The 16,688-nt window shown below is 33.3% G+C and overlaps 1 protein-coding gene and 1 long non-coding RNA gene across 2 annotated transcripts; one reads left to right on the forward strand and one right to left on the reverse strand.

Annotated features, from left to right (window-relative positions):
• Nucleotides 1-6,379: 6,379 nt before the first annotated feature.
• LOC147560549 (protein CLAVATA3 INSENSITIVE RECEPTOR KINASE 5-like) lies at nucleotides 6,380-7,150 on the reverse strand. The gene is made up of 2 exons (XM_086658049.1): nucleotides 7,039-7,150; nucleotides 6,380-6,857 (listed from the first exon to the last, which is right to left on the reverse strand). The coding sequence occupies exons 1-2, from the start codon at nucleotides 7,072-7,074 to the stop codon at nucleotides 6,501-6,503; spliced, it is 393 nt and encodes a 130-aa protein (XP_086514175.1). The 5' UTR covers nucleotides 7,075-7,150; the 3' UTR covers nucleotides 6,380-6,500.
• Nucleotides 7,151-14,650: 7,500 nt separating this feature from the next.
• LOC147560550 (uncharacterized) lies at nucleotides 14,651-15,813 on the forward strand. The gene is made up of 2 exons (XR_015234823.1): nucleotides 14,651-14,813; nucleotides 14,983-15,813. It is a non-coding gene; the product is annotated as an uncharacterized LOC147560550 (long non-coding RNA).
• Nucleotides 15,814-16,688: the final 875 nt, after the last annotated feature.

Raw genomic sequence — 16,688 nt, forward strand, 5'->3', positions numbered from 1 at the left:
TTTTGAAAACCAATGGCTAGTAATGAATCCACTAACTCTTCATACCAAGCTCTTGGAGCTTGTTTCAAACCATAAAGGGACTTATGAAGTTTACAAACATAATTGGGATTGGAAATGTCTTGAAAACCAGGAGGTTGGGTCATATAGACCTCTTCTTTTAGATGCCCATGAAGGAAAGCATTACTCACATCAAGTTGTTTAACTAACCAATCATTTTGAACTGCAAGAGAGAGAAGAACTCTAATTGTGGTTGGTTTAGCCACAGGACTAAATGTCTCTGAATAATCAATGCCCTCTCTTTGATGAAAGCCTTTGGCCACTAACCTAGCTTTATACCTTTCAACACTACCATCAGGCTTCTGTTTCAACTTAAAAACCCACTTGCAACCCACTAAATTCTGATTAGGGGAGGGAGGAACAAGAGACCATGTGTTTAACTCCTGTAAAGCCTTAAATTCTGTACTCATAGCCTCTCTCCATTGAGGACTCTTGTTAGCTTGTGTAAAACAAGTTGGTGTTGGGGGTAAGGCAATATTAGCTAATGTAGGAGAGATAGGATGTTTAGTTGAAAATGCCTTTGGTTTAAAAACCCCAGACTTAGCTCTTGTCTGCATTGGGTGAGTGGACTGAATTGGTTGAATTGGTGGAGGTGGTGGCTCAATAATTGGTGGTTGAGTAAGTACAGGAGTTTGAGCCACAGGTGATGGAGTTTCAAGCATGGGAGATGGAATCTCATGAATAGGTGACTGAGGTTCAGGAATGGGAGATAAGGGTGGAGTGTGAGCTTCAGGTGCAGGAAGAGGTGAGTGAGGCTCTTCATGAGCAGGAGCTCCAACTAGATTTAGTTCAGGAGTAACAGTAGGCTGACCCATAGGTGGTGAAATAGGAACTATACCTTGAGAATCAACAGATGAGTCACTGGAAGGACCAATGGTAGAATACTTGGTAGAAGATAAAGGAAAATAATCTTCATTGAAGACCACATGTCTCGAAACATAAACACGACCAGTGGTCGGGTCTAAGCACTTATAACCCTTTTGGTCAGTAGCATAACCTATAAAGATACACTCCTTGCTTCTTGGTGCAAGCTTATCCTGTGCATATGGTCGCAGCCAAGGATAGCAGGCACAGCCATATACCCTGAGGAAGTCATAGTCAGGAGTACAAAAGAACAGCTTTTCTAAAGGAGACATATTTTGGAGTAAGGTAAGAGGAAGCCTATTAATGAGATAATTGGCTGAATTGAGAGCTTCAAGCCAATAGGAGCTAGGAAGTGAGGATTGAACTAATAAAGTTCTTGTGATATCAAGTAGATGCTTGTGCTTAGACTCAGCTACTCCATTTTGTTCTGGAGTATGGGGACAAGTCATTTGATGAGTAATACCCTTGTTTTGAAGGAATAACTTAAGAGAAGTAGCAATAAACTCTCCCCCTCCATCTGTCCTAATGGTTTTAACCTTATGACCCAACTGATTCTCAATAGCAGTGACAAAGGATATAAAAGCTGAAGCAAAATGTGATTTATTTGATAAAGGTAGTATCCAACAATACTTAGAATAGTCATCTATCACATTAGCATAGTACTTATAGCCACTAACTGAGACACTAGGAGCAGGACCCCATAGGTCTATATGCAACAAATGTAAAGGAGAAGATGCTCCACTGCTAGAAGGTTGAAAAGAAAGTTTCTTGCTCCTCCCTAATTGGCAGTCCGAGCAGAAGATTGGTTTGATAGCAGCATCAGTAAAAAGGTGCTTCAACTTTTGCAGAGATTGAAATGAAGGATGGCCCAGCCTTTTGTGCCAAATAGCAGGAGAGGTAGGCCTTGCTAGCAAAGCTTTTATTTGAGGTTTAGAAGAGAGACCAGCACCAAGCATTATTGGGTATAGACCACCTTTAGCTGGCCCTTGGAAAAGAGTCTGGTTCGAGATTAGATCCTTCACAGAATATTGAACAGGATCAAATGTCAAAGAACAATTGTTATCTCTTGTGAATTTGTTCACAGATAACAAATTGTGTGTGGCTTGAGGGACAACCAACACATTTCTAAGAGAGAAAGTATGATCTTTATGCTGAAATATAGAATGACCAGTTTGAGCAATAAACATACCTTGACCATTAGCTGTAGTGACTACCTCTTTGCCTTTATAGGAAGAAGAAGAAGCTATATTAGAAGCATCTGGGGTTATATGGTGTGATGCTCCAGTATCTGCATACCAAGGATTTTCTCCCAAAATGTTTGCTGTAGCAAGCATAGCTGCCAAATTGCTTGGTGGATTTCGACCTTGATAAGAGAAATTCATGCGATGGTAGCACTCAACAGCTGTATGCCCTACTTTGTGACAAATTTGACATATAGGCCTGTCACCATTACTGGTTCTTGAAGCTTGCTGAGAGAAATTCTTTGCTTGAGAAGTATTATTATTAGAGCTCTTGCCTTGAAAAGGGTATGAATTATAAGGGTTACCAGCACTGAACCTTGGTTGATTTGGTCGAACTTGAGGATTAGTGAATAAGACTTGATTCACATTAAGCATAGACCTTTTTTGTTTCTCAAAGATAGTGATTTCTTCACTTATTAGCAGATTTTGTAATTCAGATACAGAAACAGGAGGTTTTCTTAACCTAATAGCAGCTGAAAAGGAATCATATTCAGACGGAAGAGCTCTCAAAATACTTACGACTAACTCAGCATTAGAAGCTGGACTCCCAGCAGCAGCAAGAGAATCTGATATCTTCTTTACTTTGGTGAGAAATTCAGGCATTTTCTCTGAATCTTTCTTCAAATCACGAAGATTTTCTTGAAGCTGAAAGATATGAGAAGTGGAGGCCGAAGCAAAAGAATCCTCAAGATTCTTCCAAAGCTCTTGAGAAGATGTATTTCCTACCACATAAGGAATCACTGAATCTGATAAAGTTGAATTTATCCATATTAGTAAAGTTTGATCTTCTTCTAACCATTCAAGGTATTCAGGATTGATTTCTTTGGATTCAGGATTCAGAAATTGAGTAGGTTGAGGACGAGTTCCATCTATGAGATCGAGTACTTTGTATTTCTTAAGTATAGGAAGGAAAAGTGATTTCCAAGCCAGATAGTTATCACTTTGAAGTTTGATTGGGATTACATTTCCCATTGAATTGATAGACAAGGATGTGATTTTAGGATTTTCCATGGTTGAATTAGAAGATAGAAGACAGATGATGAAGAAGAAGAAGTAATTGATGAAGAACCAGGTGAAGAAGACGAAGAAGAAGATGAAGATCTAGAGAGAGAAAGTGAGAAGGGGATTTTCAGAGAATGAGCGCAATAGCTCTGATACCATAGTTGATTTGATTCTCATTAACTTTGAAATGATTTTGTACAAGAGTATTTAAAGAGAGATTACAACTAACTACCTAATTCTCTAACAAACTTTAAACAGAAACGATTTCTCTCTCTAACTCTCTCTAACAAACTATAACGAACTCAAGGGAGTTAGATTAGTCTGAGTCGAGGGTGGATGAGAAGTGGTCCAGCCATTAACCAACTTAACCGAAACTGAAGTAGTGTGATCCAGTGTATGTGAGCCAAACAAGGAGCTATCCAACCCAAATAAATTAAACCCAATTTGAATTATACTCTTATCTCTATTATTATATAATAAAAATTTAAGTATTTTATATAATATGTATATGGGGTTATCCTAATCATCTAGGATTATTTATTTTATCCTAATCATATTGATGTGGAAGGAGTAATTAAAATAAAAATATAATATAATGTGAAAGGAGTAAGTGCATATTAAAATGAGAAAATGTGGAAGGAGTAAGTCCATATTAAAATGAGAAATAATTACAAAGAAATTAATAATGGAAGAGGTAGAGGTAAAGATGGGGGTTAATAATTATTAAGAAAATAAAAAGAATTTAATTCATATCCTAATCATATATCCTTGTCCTACGGGCGGGAGAATGCCCTTTATGCAATGCGGAAAATATAATATTATTGTAGAGAGTTAACCATAGTAGACATAGCCAAATCTTTTACGTTTTTTTAATTCATATGATGTTATACATGAAAATCAAATATGATATTCCAGGTTGTTACGAGTTAATTAGTACTACTTTTACCACAACCTCTTAGTCCTCTTCTAGAGAATTTCACCGTGAGTTAGAAGCCTTCAAAATTTGTTCTTCAACTGAGTCTTCTATCATTATCTGTTCTTGAACAACAATGAAATTCAACTCATCAACTAATAGTTCATCTAGGTATTTTGACTCTTCAATAAAGCATTCAACATAAGAGAAATTAAGAGTTATTCATATAAGAAATTTGATCCTTATTTAATTTTTTCACTCTGGAATCATGTCTTGTTTACTATTGTATGGTTTTGAGAAATAATTATCGGCATACTCTTCTTGTTTCGTGTGCATAAGTTATCGAAGGGCTTGTAAATGTTGTCGTTTACTCTTGTGTTGCCTCAAACTTTTTCTACATAGAATTATGTATCTGTCTGCAAGTAGTATGTTTTTAGAAGATCATCTCCATAATGTCACGAATTGCGTGAAATAAATAGTTCATTGCACAAGACTTCACTATGATATCCATTATTACCTAAACTAATTAAGGTTCAATGATGATAAAAAAATGATGTAAAATATTTTTAGAGAACATGAAAAGGAAAACAAAAATGAGAAACTTAACTGGCCGAAAATATGAACGTTGCAAGTCCTATTAGCAAAGATAGTTAGCAACCACAGTCAACGAAGTCGTGGGCCTTATACCAACCTTAAACAATTTTCTTTTAATAAATTAGAACTATTTAATACATACATTTACACAAAGCAGTCAAAACAAAAATAAAAAAGTAACAAACAAATAAATAAAATTTTAAAATGACATAAAAATCATATAAAGAAATCTAATAGAAAATTTTAAAATAACATCTTTAACATGTATAAGTAAAGCCTATACGAAACAAACAAATAACCGAACGTCAAACCGATGAAAATAAAACCACTTCAAAATTCTAATAATTGTACATACCAGCAAGTCTAAGAGTAGATTGATTGCCTCAAGAAAACAATAGATTTAGAAGAACTTCAAACATACCTTACCAGCAAACATGGAAGTATGGTGATTGCGCCACCGAAACAACAAATTTGGACAAAATGCAACATACCTTGTTGGGAAGCCTGTGACCAGAGCCAATGTCTCATACTACAGGCAGTTTAAGGACAATGTCAGTAGTGCTCAGTGTTCTGTCTACCACATTATATGAAGTTGTGCATACGTGTATATTGAACAAAAATCAATTGTAAAAAAAACAAATATGGAGAAAAAAAGGAATAAAACTAAGAAAAATAAGACTGGTTAATGACTTTACAAGTAATTTCTCAATTCCGCTAAACAGTTTTAAATTAGGGGAATTTTAAAGCGAGGTGCAATTCTTGGCCGCCACCTTTGAGGTAAGAAAGAAATTTTTAGTATTAAAAATTTTTGGGCGAGAAAATTTCATTATATGCTAAAAATTCGACTCGCCACTCTAATGATTCGAATTCAAGTCAACAATTTTTTCTCAACTAAATCTGTTGACTTCTAAATTCTGTCAAAGCTAAAGATTATTTGACTCATCACTACTAAATAATAGTTCAGTGTTTTGGAACATAACTATATAAGAAACGGTTGCAAGAACACATAAACAAATACTTCTAACTAATAATTCTTGATATATTATTCTTGTATGGAATTTAGTGGCTAATCACATAACTGCATGTCTAAACTATAATAACCGATGATCCTACGATAATCATCTCAAATGAGATTTTCAACATTGGGTATTCAAATTGAACCAAAGAAATACAACATTATAACCGTTAATAAGGGAAAATATTTGAGAAAATTAAAATATTATTGTCCTAGAAATATAACCACACATATAACAACTATTTTGAGCTCTCATATGGTACTAACTATACAACAAAAACTTCCAATATACCATAAATTCTTCGAACAATCATTTTTCTACTTATTTCTATCGGTGAATGCCGAATTCTTCATGAGAATCGTCTTACCTTGGGCAGAGAGTTCCATTGCTTGGGCCAGTAAAGAGGAGTCATCAGTGAGATCCGAGTACCGCTCTGAAGATGAAAACTCGTGGGCAGATCTTCCTCGAGTCGATTCAGATCTTTGAGAAGCTTCCCATCTCTCATCAAGTCCGTCTCCTTCGAGCATCCGAACAACTTCAGACATCTTGGGCCTTTGGCCTGGAAGGTATTGGGTACATAACAAAGCTACTTGAACCGTTTCTTCGAGCTCAATCCAATCATAGTTAGCTTTTAAGTCATTGTCCACAAGCAAGTCTAGCTTCTTTTCTTCACCTATAGGCTATAACCATAAGTTTTGAAGTTAGACCAAGGATATCATTTCTGTTACAAGAAGTTATGAGAGTCCTTGCCCGAACTTATGAGTTATGAACAAGACATAAATAAAATCGTAAATGAAATATGTTCGATACTACTTACCAGTCAAGCATGACTCCTTTCTGGTTCGCTGCCTTACCGAATTCTAAGGCTCTCTGTCCTGTGATCAATTCAAGAAGAAGAATCTCAAATCCAAAAACATCAGTCTTCTCAGAGGACTGTCCTGTCGAAAGATATTCAGGAGCTATATGACCCACAGTGCCCCTAACTGCAGTAGTGACATGAGAATCTTGGTGATCTAAAAGCTTTGCCAACCCAAAATCTCCCACAACAGCTTCGCAATAGTCATCAAGCAATATATTTGCAGCCTTCACATCTCTTTGGATTATCTTAGGATCACATTGTTCATGAAGGTATAGTAAGCCCCTGGCTGCTCCATACGGGCTGAGGATGCCCTTTACGCAAAGCGGAGAAGTAAACTTACAAAATACAATCTAAAAAAGATCTATTGAACCAAATAATAGCCTAAATAAGAACAAAACGTTACTTTGACCAATGTAAAATGATAACGAAAACCAATATAAAATTTTATTTGCGTAATAATCGTGTAAATTGATTAATACAGTTTTCACTTACGGATAACAAAAATAGATTATCAGCAGAATCATCCATTCCTATTCCAAAAAATTAGAGCAGACATTACTTGTTGAAGAGCATGCATTGTGGTCTATTAGAAATAACTCGACGACAGATAAAGGATAATTTCGAATTTAACAAGGCAAACCATTGTGTTAGATTATATCATGACATAGAGATCAAACCACCTGAAGACGTTATTCGTAACTCCCTTACCTAAAGAGTCATTTACTCGCTCAAAGAGAACTAAGATGAATTGATCACGATTTGGCTTACATGGACCAATTGTTAATATATGTAGTAAGGAAGTTATTGAGTTTTTGGAAGTGTCGAAAATGAAGTCACTAATCTTTACTTATTTTCCGTAGATGGAATTACTACGTTATTTTCCAAAGAGCGAAATTACCGATTCATATATTAGTGTCTGTCAATTTCATGTAAAGCAACTGCTTAAATAGCTCAGCAACAATAATTTAAACAAAAATTTAAGTTAGGGAAGCCTATAACAAAAATAATCATTTGATCACGAAAGGAGAATATAAATAACAAATAAGATACTTCAAATTTTAAGAATATTTAGTCAATCTAATCCAACCAAATTAAAATTTACTTCATTGTCAAAAATAAACTAACCACGCAGAGAGTAACCCGCAAATCAAAATTAAAAAAACTAACAAGGGAGGGACCTTTGTGACTCGTCACTAAATAGGCCAGGCAAATCAGATTTTTTTAGCTGCACGAAGGGGAGGTGGCGGTGGTGCAAGGTCTGAAGATGGTAGAGGTGGGGTAGACAATGTCATACGAAATGGGGTCGGAATTGTCATTTTATTCATCACATGTAATACCTGCATCAAATGTTTCACATCATTTCAAGGCATCATGATAACCTACAATTCTCTAAATGAAAACAACTAAAGAGGTGAAAATAAAAAAATAAAAAAGAGAAGTAATGTTAGTGTGTCAGTAACGAAGATCAGTGATTCAATCTGTGTATAAAACCGAGGAACTTCAATTAGGTCATTCACGATGTTCATTAGTATGTTCCCATTAGGAGGTGGATATATGCAGCTATGAAATAGGAAGAATGTTAATGAGGAGAACATGAAACTTGAATGACAAACCAAATAACAAATTTGCCTATTAGTTGATTGAATCAAGAAATGAGGATGCATGTTACAATTTTACAAAGAAAACTTACTAACAAATAATGCAGAGGAAAGGGAAGTAACATACTCAAGATGAGGAGGAAATGGGCGTTTCATGCCAAGTCTTGCAGCTATAGGTTCAACTACAGGAAGAGACCCCATAGTAACTCCTTTACTTAGGTTTCCAGTAAAGGTGCCATCTTTGGTCAGCGATGTCGATAGGCAACTCCAGTCCTTCACACCTTGTGCTTCGTTTTGTTGATTCCTATTATCTGTTGATGTTGGCTTAGTTGTTGAATAAAATTTGACTGTTTAGCTTAATTTGAAGTTGGTAAGTTAGGGGGGAGAATTATTTCCCTGCAAAGTTATAAAACACATAGAAACTAAAGTTGTCTTTCCCTAAAAGTAGAGGTCAATCATACACAAGTTAATGGTAATAGGAACAAAACATATATGTACTTGTTAAGTTGTGTTAGTGCTTCATAAGCCAAGTTTCCGTCTTTGAAATCCACAAATGCGCAGTTCCTAGGCCTGCATATAGGAAGAAATATTGATCAAGCGAATGAATAGTGAATACAAAGTCCCACCTAATTAAATCAACCACAAAACATATAAATTGCAGCCATGTGTGAAAAATCACCAATTTATAGTTCATGGATCTTGTAGGATCAAAAGTAGGCATTATATTTTCTTATCTTTTTGTACTACAATAGTTAGGACATGAGTATTCAAAATGACAACGTCAATATCTGTTAGAAGCAAAACCGAACACTCCCATGTAAAAAAATAGATATATTTGAACATGATTCACTCCATAGAACGGCTTAAAAGAACGATCTAATCAATACACAAAAATTTATTGAAACAACAATAGGCCAGTTTGAATTATGAGGTTGTAAGTGGGAAGAGAGCAGTACCTTCCACTGGGGCAAGGATGGATAGAGGAAGCACCTCAGTGAGAAAAGAGTCAAGAGATGGTCTCATGAGGTATTGCTTCTTGCAGATGCCGAACTAAAAGGGTCCCTCCTACAAGTGATTCTTCTTATTGTCCCAGTAGTTTTGGTGTTTTCTGTTGTTTTCTGCATCTGATGATGAACATAATTCATCTACTGCTGTTGTAATGGAGGACCTAGATCCAGGAGAGGAATCAATAATAAGCATATGATGAAAGTTAATGAAAAGAAGGTCATACCAGATGAGAACGTAAAATGATTGTTGTCTATTGTTATATTTATACGAAATAAAATTTGATTGAATAGATCGATGTTTTGCTCAGGTAGTTGTCCTGTTACACCATCAATGAATTCACAGAAGAACAAATAATCTCATCGGCCATTGATATAACAGGAACAAAATATATCATAGTACTTATGAGTAATATCATATATATTTCTTAAGATGTCAAGTTCTTCTTTTCTCCTTTTAAATGAACAAAAAGGTTTTCTTTAAGGCTTTTTACGCCATGAACAGACTAAACCCCAGATATTAAAGTTGAAGATCGAGGAAGATTGTAACGGTCAGTTCGATTGATTGAGTCTTTTCGCCAAACAGGTTCGGTGATAAATAGAAAAATATCTAGATTACTTGAGGATGAAAGTATTGAGTCAATATCGTCCAATACTCGGTAATTCAAAATTCCAGAAAACAATAATAATTTCAATGAAGCAAGGAGACAAAGATGTGATAATATGAGACACTAAGAGAAGAGGTGAGATTATAATAGAATTAAAACCTGAAATACTTACAAAGAAATTGAGATTTGAGAGTGGAGCAGGAAGAGGTGAAAAAAGGAGGGCTGAGAATTTGAGAGAGGAAGGATAGACGTTGAGGTAGAAGAGGGAGAGATATTGTAGAGAATTGGTGATTGCAGATTAACTGAAGCGTGCATGAGAGGGGAGGATTTTGGTGTTTCAGATTCATGGGGCGCGAATAGGAGTTGATCCGGCGAGGAAGACAGATGGGAAGAATTTGGAACGTTTGATTCTGTAAAGGATCCATATTTAGTCTATACAAGGTCATTAATGTTAGGTTTTGTCCTAGTCATATTTGTATGTGGCAGTCTAGTCAGCTTCTAGGACATTTATTTTGTCCTAGTCACATTGATCTGTTTTGTATAATAGATTTTGTGGAGTTTTTATTTATTCAATTTTGTATTACTTGTGGACGGTCATTTTATTCTTCGTAAATTTGTTTCTTTTTTTTTTGCTAATCTTCTAGTCTTTTGGTACCTATATTATGATTTGAAAATTATATGAATTAATTAACATATATAATGCTGAAATAAATATTTGTAAGAATAAAATAAGTGGTGGATAATGAGAGCCTCCGTCACTATAAAGACTTTGGGTAACATTGTTTAAAACTTTTTTTTTTAGTTTTTTGATAGTGATATGATACGAAGATATCTTTTGTTTTCCATAGATCTGCATTAATACATTAAATACAACATATGTCGTTTTTCATCTTTACATGGACTCTGAATTTACATATATTTATCAAATTAAGTTGTTACATCTTTCCTCCCCAATTCTATCAATTAACTTGTAGAACCAATTTAATACGAAATGAAAAAAGGTATGAATGAGGGTGCAAAGTGTAAAATATATAATAATAACAATAATAATAATAATAATAATAATAATAACAATAATAATAATAATAATAATAATAATAATAATAATAATAATAATAATAATAACAATAATAATAATAATAATAATAATAACAATAAGGGTTAATTCTATTTGGCCCCCCTAAAGATGACCAACTTGCCAAAATAGCCCCCTACACCAACTTTCAATACAGCCAGCCACCTAAATCACTTTTTCGTCTACTTTACCGTCCAATATTGGCTTCTCTTTTTGTCATTACCAAATCTACCCCGCTGACATTGATTTGTCCTATATTTATGGTTCCAAGAACATTAAATTTCATCTTTCACTTAACAATAACTTTTTTAATTTTTCAATTAGTTCTTCTTCACTCTCTATCAACATCTCTGTATCTATATCTTCATCTCTATCATCATCACCTTCAACATTTTTTTTTTAGATTTTTTTCGAAATCACTTTTTTTTTTTTAATTTTATTCTCTCATGATCACCACTCTTACAGGTTTAAGATTGATCAGATGTTAAATAAAAGTAAAAATATGTTGTTTTAGTAGATTATCAGGATACATTCATTTATATTTTGTGTGATGAAGAATTTCCTAGTTCAAAATGCATATTGGAGTTAATAAATCATCATCCCTAACAAGTTCCCTAGTTTGATCAAGGCCATATCTATTTGGAGCAGATCCATCATCTTTTTCTTTGACTTGAACAAAAGAATCAAGCTACTAAACTTTTTTCAAAATCAACCACTCCATTAATATCGACAAACATCAATAAATGAGTATTTCAAAAACACCAAATCTAGAAAGAGAAAGTATGGAGAATAAAAAAAGTCATAGCAATCATACTTAATAATAAAGATGAAAATATATCCAAACAAAGTGGTTAGTAAATATTAATCGACTTAGAACACACTAAATATTAAAGAATGATGATGATGGTAGTGCTGGTGATGACGATGACAATGAAGAAGATACAAAGAGATGTTAAAGATGATGATGGTGATGAAGGGGGAATAAAAAAGATGTTAAGATAATGGAGGATGAGATAAAATTAATTAGATAGAAAAAAAATTAATTGTTGAGAGAAAATAAGAATTTGTTAATGAAGGATATAACATGGTGATTAATGATCTTGAGTCTATAAATATGGAGAATAATGTCAGAAGGGTAAAATTGGTAACAGATAAAAAAAAATCTAATGTCTGACGGTAATTAGACGGAAAAGTAATCTAAAGGGCTAGTTTGAAGCTGATCATCTTTAGGGGGGCCATTTTGACGAGTTGGTCATCTTTAGGGAGTCAAAATGGAATTAGCCCTAATAATAATAAACCTTTGAATCTTCTAACATTGACTACCTCAGCCATGTTTATAATATCTTACTCCCTTTTCCAACATTTTTAATTGTGTAGACCATGTGCCATTTGTATCCCATTTAGGAATATTGTCCAAATTTTAGAAGTTGGTAAAATTACATTACTCAGTCCCAATAAATTCTTTTATAAGAATTATCTACACGAACTGATCCACCATCACGTTTAATAAAAAGAAGACACTGACTACTATTTTTTGGTATAGTGGCAGGACACTCACTCCGCAATCAGAAGATCACATGTTCGATTTCATAAAAATATAAATCCAAAGTTTATTAAATTGGGATATGGATAAAGTAGATGTATATTAGATGACCTTTTGATCTCCTAAGATAACCTTTAAAGACATGCATATGGCCTCTAGGACTCAAATCAGGTCGTTTTAGTATTTATTCAATTCATGGATCTTGATGTATTTTATATTTCTCTTGGTAATGTATCAATATAATTTAATAATAACTCTTGTAGTTCATTTCTCAAGAATAATAAAAAATAAGAAAGGAATATCATAGAAAGATTAGTAGTATATATTAGCTTGTGTTGCTTTTCCTCTCTTGTTTTTAGTTCTTTCTTTTTTTTTGTTGAAATTATTTAACTTTTAATTAGTTGGCATGTTATTGTTTTCGTACATGAGAAAAACACAACCATTATAGACACCCAGAAATTGAAGGTGGTCTAGATGCTTCAAAGTTAATTTTGTAAGGGTAAGGCCACTCCATGTGTTTAATCTTTAATTTTGGTTTGATTTCACTCAATCTCAACAGTTTTTGCCATAAAAAATTCAATCATTCTATATGTAGTGAATAGTGTTAAAAATTAATATTGATGGGTTTAAGACAATTTCTTCGCTTTAAAACACTTCTTAAATCTATAATGCAAATCAGTTGTTAGTGGTGCGTCTGTATCATCAATTAATGCAGACAATAGTCTTTGTCTGGAGATATATATTGATAGCATTTTATGTGTTTGTATCGTCAATTAATGCAGACAATGGTCCTTGTCTCGAGATATATGTATTGATAGCATTTTATGTGCTTGTACGCTTAACTCTCTCATCTTTAATAATTAATAAGCAATCCATATATATATATATATATATATATATATATCTAATATAGTACTAGTGTTCTTGTAATGCCTCCCAAAAAATACAAAGTATATTTTGTCTTGAAATTGGGAGTAGATACATGTGAAGAAGATCATAATATATTAGCTATGGAAGGTCTAAAATTGCACCTCTATAATGCAATCCATTTAAATATATATTTTCCAGCCTATTCTTTATGGTAGTTGGGTTGCAAAGTAACTCAAATTTATTGATGTCATGTGTTTTCTCAAATATTTGTCTTCAATATTATTCTTATAAAACATTTTTGGATTATCTATTAACATTTATGAAAATTATCTATTACTACTAATAATTCTTTTTTTTTTTTTTTTTTTTTTTTTTTTGTTGAAAGTACTACTAATAATTCAAAGGTCACAATTCAAAGGTCACAATATTTGTTGGCAATTTTTTTGAGATGGACAATCCTTCACTAGTCTAGTTATGTAACAAAAGTCTATTTTGGTACTGGATTTCAGAAAAGCGAGATATCTTGGAGTCTTTGTTAGATGAAATACTCAAGCCTAAATTTTAGGGCTTAATTACCATGTCATTCTCATCGTATCATTTGACTATGTAAAGGTATCATTTCCTTCGATATAATATATAAGCTCAATATAACAACTAGAGACTAGCTATAGAGTGAATATTCCTCTAAAGTGGTAATAAGTCAAATCTGTATATAGCCACGTCATTGATGAGACATTTGTTTTTGTTATCAATAAAGGTGATTTTTTTTTTTTTTTTTCAACAAAAAAAAAAAGTAAAGGTGATTTTTTTTTGACAAATCAAACAATTTTAACTTTTTTTTTTCGAAAGAGATAATTTTAATTTGAAATTACGATAAGAACTGATAATTTTAACTTGAAATTATAATAAAACCACATTATGTTCCAGCTGAACTTGCAGCATTTCAAAACATCCTAAATATATGAGAACAGTAAGCCCAAAACAAAGTAGTGTTTGTTTTTTTTGTCAAAGTTGCATATGGAATCAAACTCAAAGTCTTAAGTGATTGGAATCAGATTTCATAATGTTAGTTTTTGTTTCACCCGGTCTCGTAATCTACCAAGTGATGTTAGTGAATAAGAAAAATTATGCGGACTGGACAGAGATTCTAAGTGACTTGTCGTGATTCGTTGTTTAGTGGATCAGAATCATCGAAAACACGAATCATGACAATTCGCGTAAAATTTCTATCTTAGAGTTCAGCTGGTTTTTTTTTTTTGTTCTCTAGCATTTATCATGGGTAAATAGTTGATTTGAGTTGATTTTAGGTGTATTCCAATCCGACCAATCATATGTTACAAGTCTTATTCACACAATAACACACCACCTAACCATAGTTAAATAGATTGAGGGAGGTAAGGTCACTTATCACATTGGGTGGTTAACTTCCTGTCTGGGCTATAAATATTCAAACATGATTGGAGGAAGAAAGATCAACATGGACTGTCCAATCCATACCTGAAAACCTTATTCTTCTTCTCTCTATTAATTCTCTCACTCTAAACTGGAACCACTGAATGATTTTATGAAGTAAGTCTCTCTCTCTCTCTCTCTCTCACTCAATAGTTCTTTCCCTTCTTTCAATCTAATATATATGTATGTATATTATATAATCTCAGATCTTGAATAGTTTACTAACCAAGTTTTTACTGTTTGATTCAACCCAGAACTAATTTGCTTTTAATTTCTCTGATTTCAGTTTTGGATCTTCAATTCATCAAAAAGGGTAACAAGATCTTCAATTTTTTTCTAGTTTGATTAAAGAAATGGGTCTTTCAAGCTTACCATCTCCATCTGAAGGAATTTTCTCTATTATAATGGTAAACACAGTTCAATCAATCTCGATTTTGAAATCCATCCTCTGTTTCTTATTCCAAATCATGGGAATTCATTTTCCATCATCAACATCTTCTGAACCAAACCAAACACCCCTTGATAATTCCAATGATATTCACCTAAATCCATCAGATACTTTTGTAGAAGAACTCAGGAGAAGAATTCCAGCTATCCGATTCAGTTCAGTGATTAACAAGAACAACCGATCCGAACATGAAGATTGTACTGTCTGTTTGACTCAGTATGAACCCGATTCAGAAATAAACCAGTTAGTTTGTGGTCATTATTTTCATAAGGTGTGTTTGGAGAAATGGTTGGATTATTGGAATATCACTTGCCCTCTTTGTAGAACTCCTCTCATTCCTGAACATGAAGAAAATGAGGAGGAATTTGATTTTCCTATGGTGGTAGGATTTGAATGACAAATATACCCACAGTTAAGTTGAGTATTTACATGAAATACCACAACCCACCCAACTAGATGAGAATTTGAGTATGTGAATTAGAAAAGCTTTTGTATAGAAAATGTCTTTTTTTAATTGTCCTTGTCTATTTTTAATTGTCGTTGGAATGCCCTAGAGCATGTCTATTTTTCTTTACTTTTCAAGTTGCGTCCCTTATCCGCTTCTATGCGTGATAGTGAGTTGATGTATGTTTGGAATTCTAGTTAATGAAACTTTGATTTTATATTGAATATCACTCTTTTTTATTAGCAGTTGAATCTAGTTTGGAAAAATAATTTGTGATGCAAGTTGTCCACAATAACAAACATCTCCAACAAAAACTATTGTGCATATCTTTGTGTATTGCCTTTTTCTTTGCCCCATAGGTTAAAGGGAAGTGAGGATATCATCTATAAATTTTGATAAAATTTTAGCGATGAGTCTTACGATCCTAATTTTCGAAGAAACCCTGTAACAACTTGAAAAAAGATAGTCGTCATCTAATAAGCACTAATTACTCATCGATGAAAGACATTATTAACGAGTAGGCTCCAATAATAAATGTACATATTCTATATTGCTTGGTGGGTACATGGGGGATTTTATTCAAGTTATATGAGATCATCCCTTATTACTAGTTTACTACTAGAGTATTAGTCTTGAGGGAAATATATGTGAAGCTCAACTACTAACTTCATATGGATTAAGATATGATTATTTATTTTGAGTGGCCAACCTAAACTTGGTTAAGTGCCAACCCAACTCATACTATCATATAAATGCTCTTGACGAATGATGTAGGAATCCATTTTCAGAACTCTTTAATTAGTGAGCACTTGTATGTAATGTCTTCATAGTGACAATCTAAGAGTTGATTTTTCGTGAACTTATATAATTTCAAAATTATAATACTGAAAACTATGAACGAAACTTAACAAAATTAGTAGCTCAAAGTTTCAATATCTAAATAAAACTATACCGATTTTTGATTAATATTTTTCCCTTAAGGACGACGATTTCCATGATGGGGATAATTCTTTACAAAATTAATAATCAACTCGGCCATTTTATAACGGGTAGTCAAGTGACAAACCACAAAAAAAGAGTCCACATAAGAAATCTCAAT

This window comes from Eschscholzia californica, unplaced genomic scaffold (assembly GCF_041429995.1).
Source record: "Eschscholzia californica isolate CP2 unplaced genomic scaffold, dmEscCali1.0.p SCAF_2, whole genome shotgun sequence".
Taxonomy (NCBI): domain Eukaryota; kingdom Viridiplantae; phylum Streptophyta; class Magnoliopsida; order Ranunculales; family Papaveraceae; genus Eschscholzia; species Eschscholzia californica.

Coding starts and splice junctions, on each gene's coding strand:
- LOC147560549 (XM_086658049.1), bottom strand. CDS start 7,074: ATGGATGATTCTGCTGATAATCTATTTTTGTTATCC. Junction 6,858..7,038: donor ATAATCTATTTTTGTTATCC/GTAAGTGAAAAC, acceptor CTTTGCGTAAAG/GGCATCCTCAGCCCGTATGG.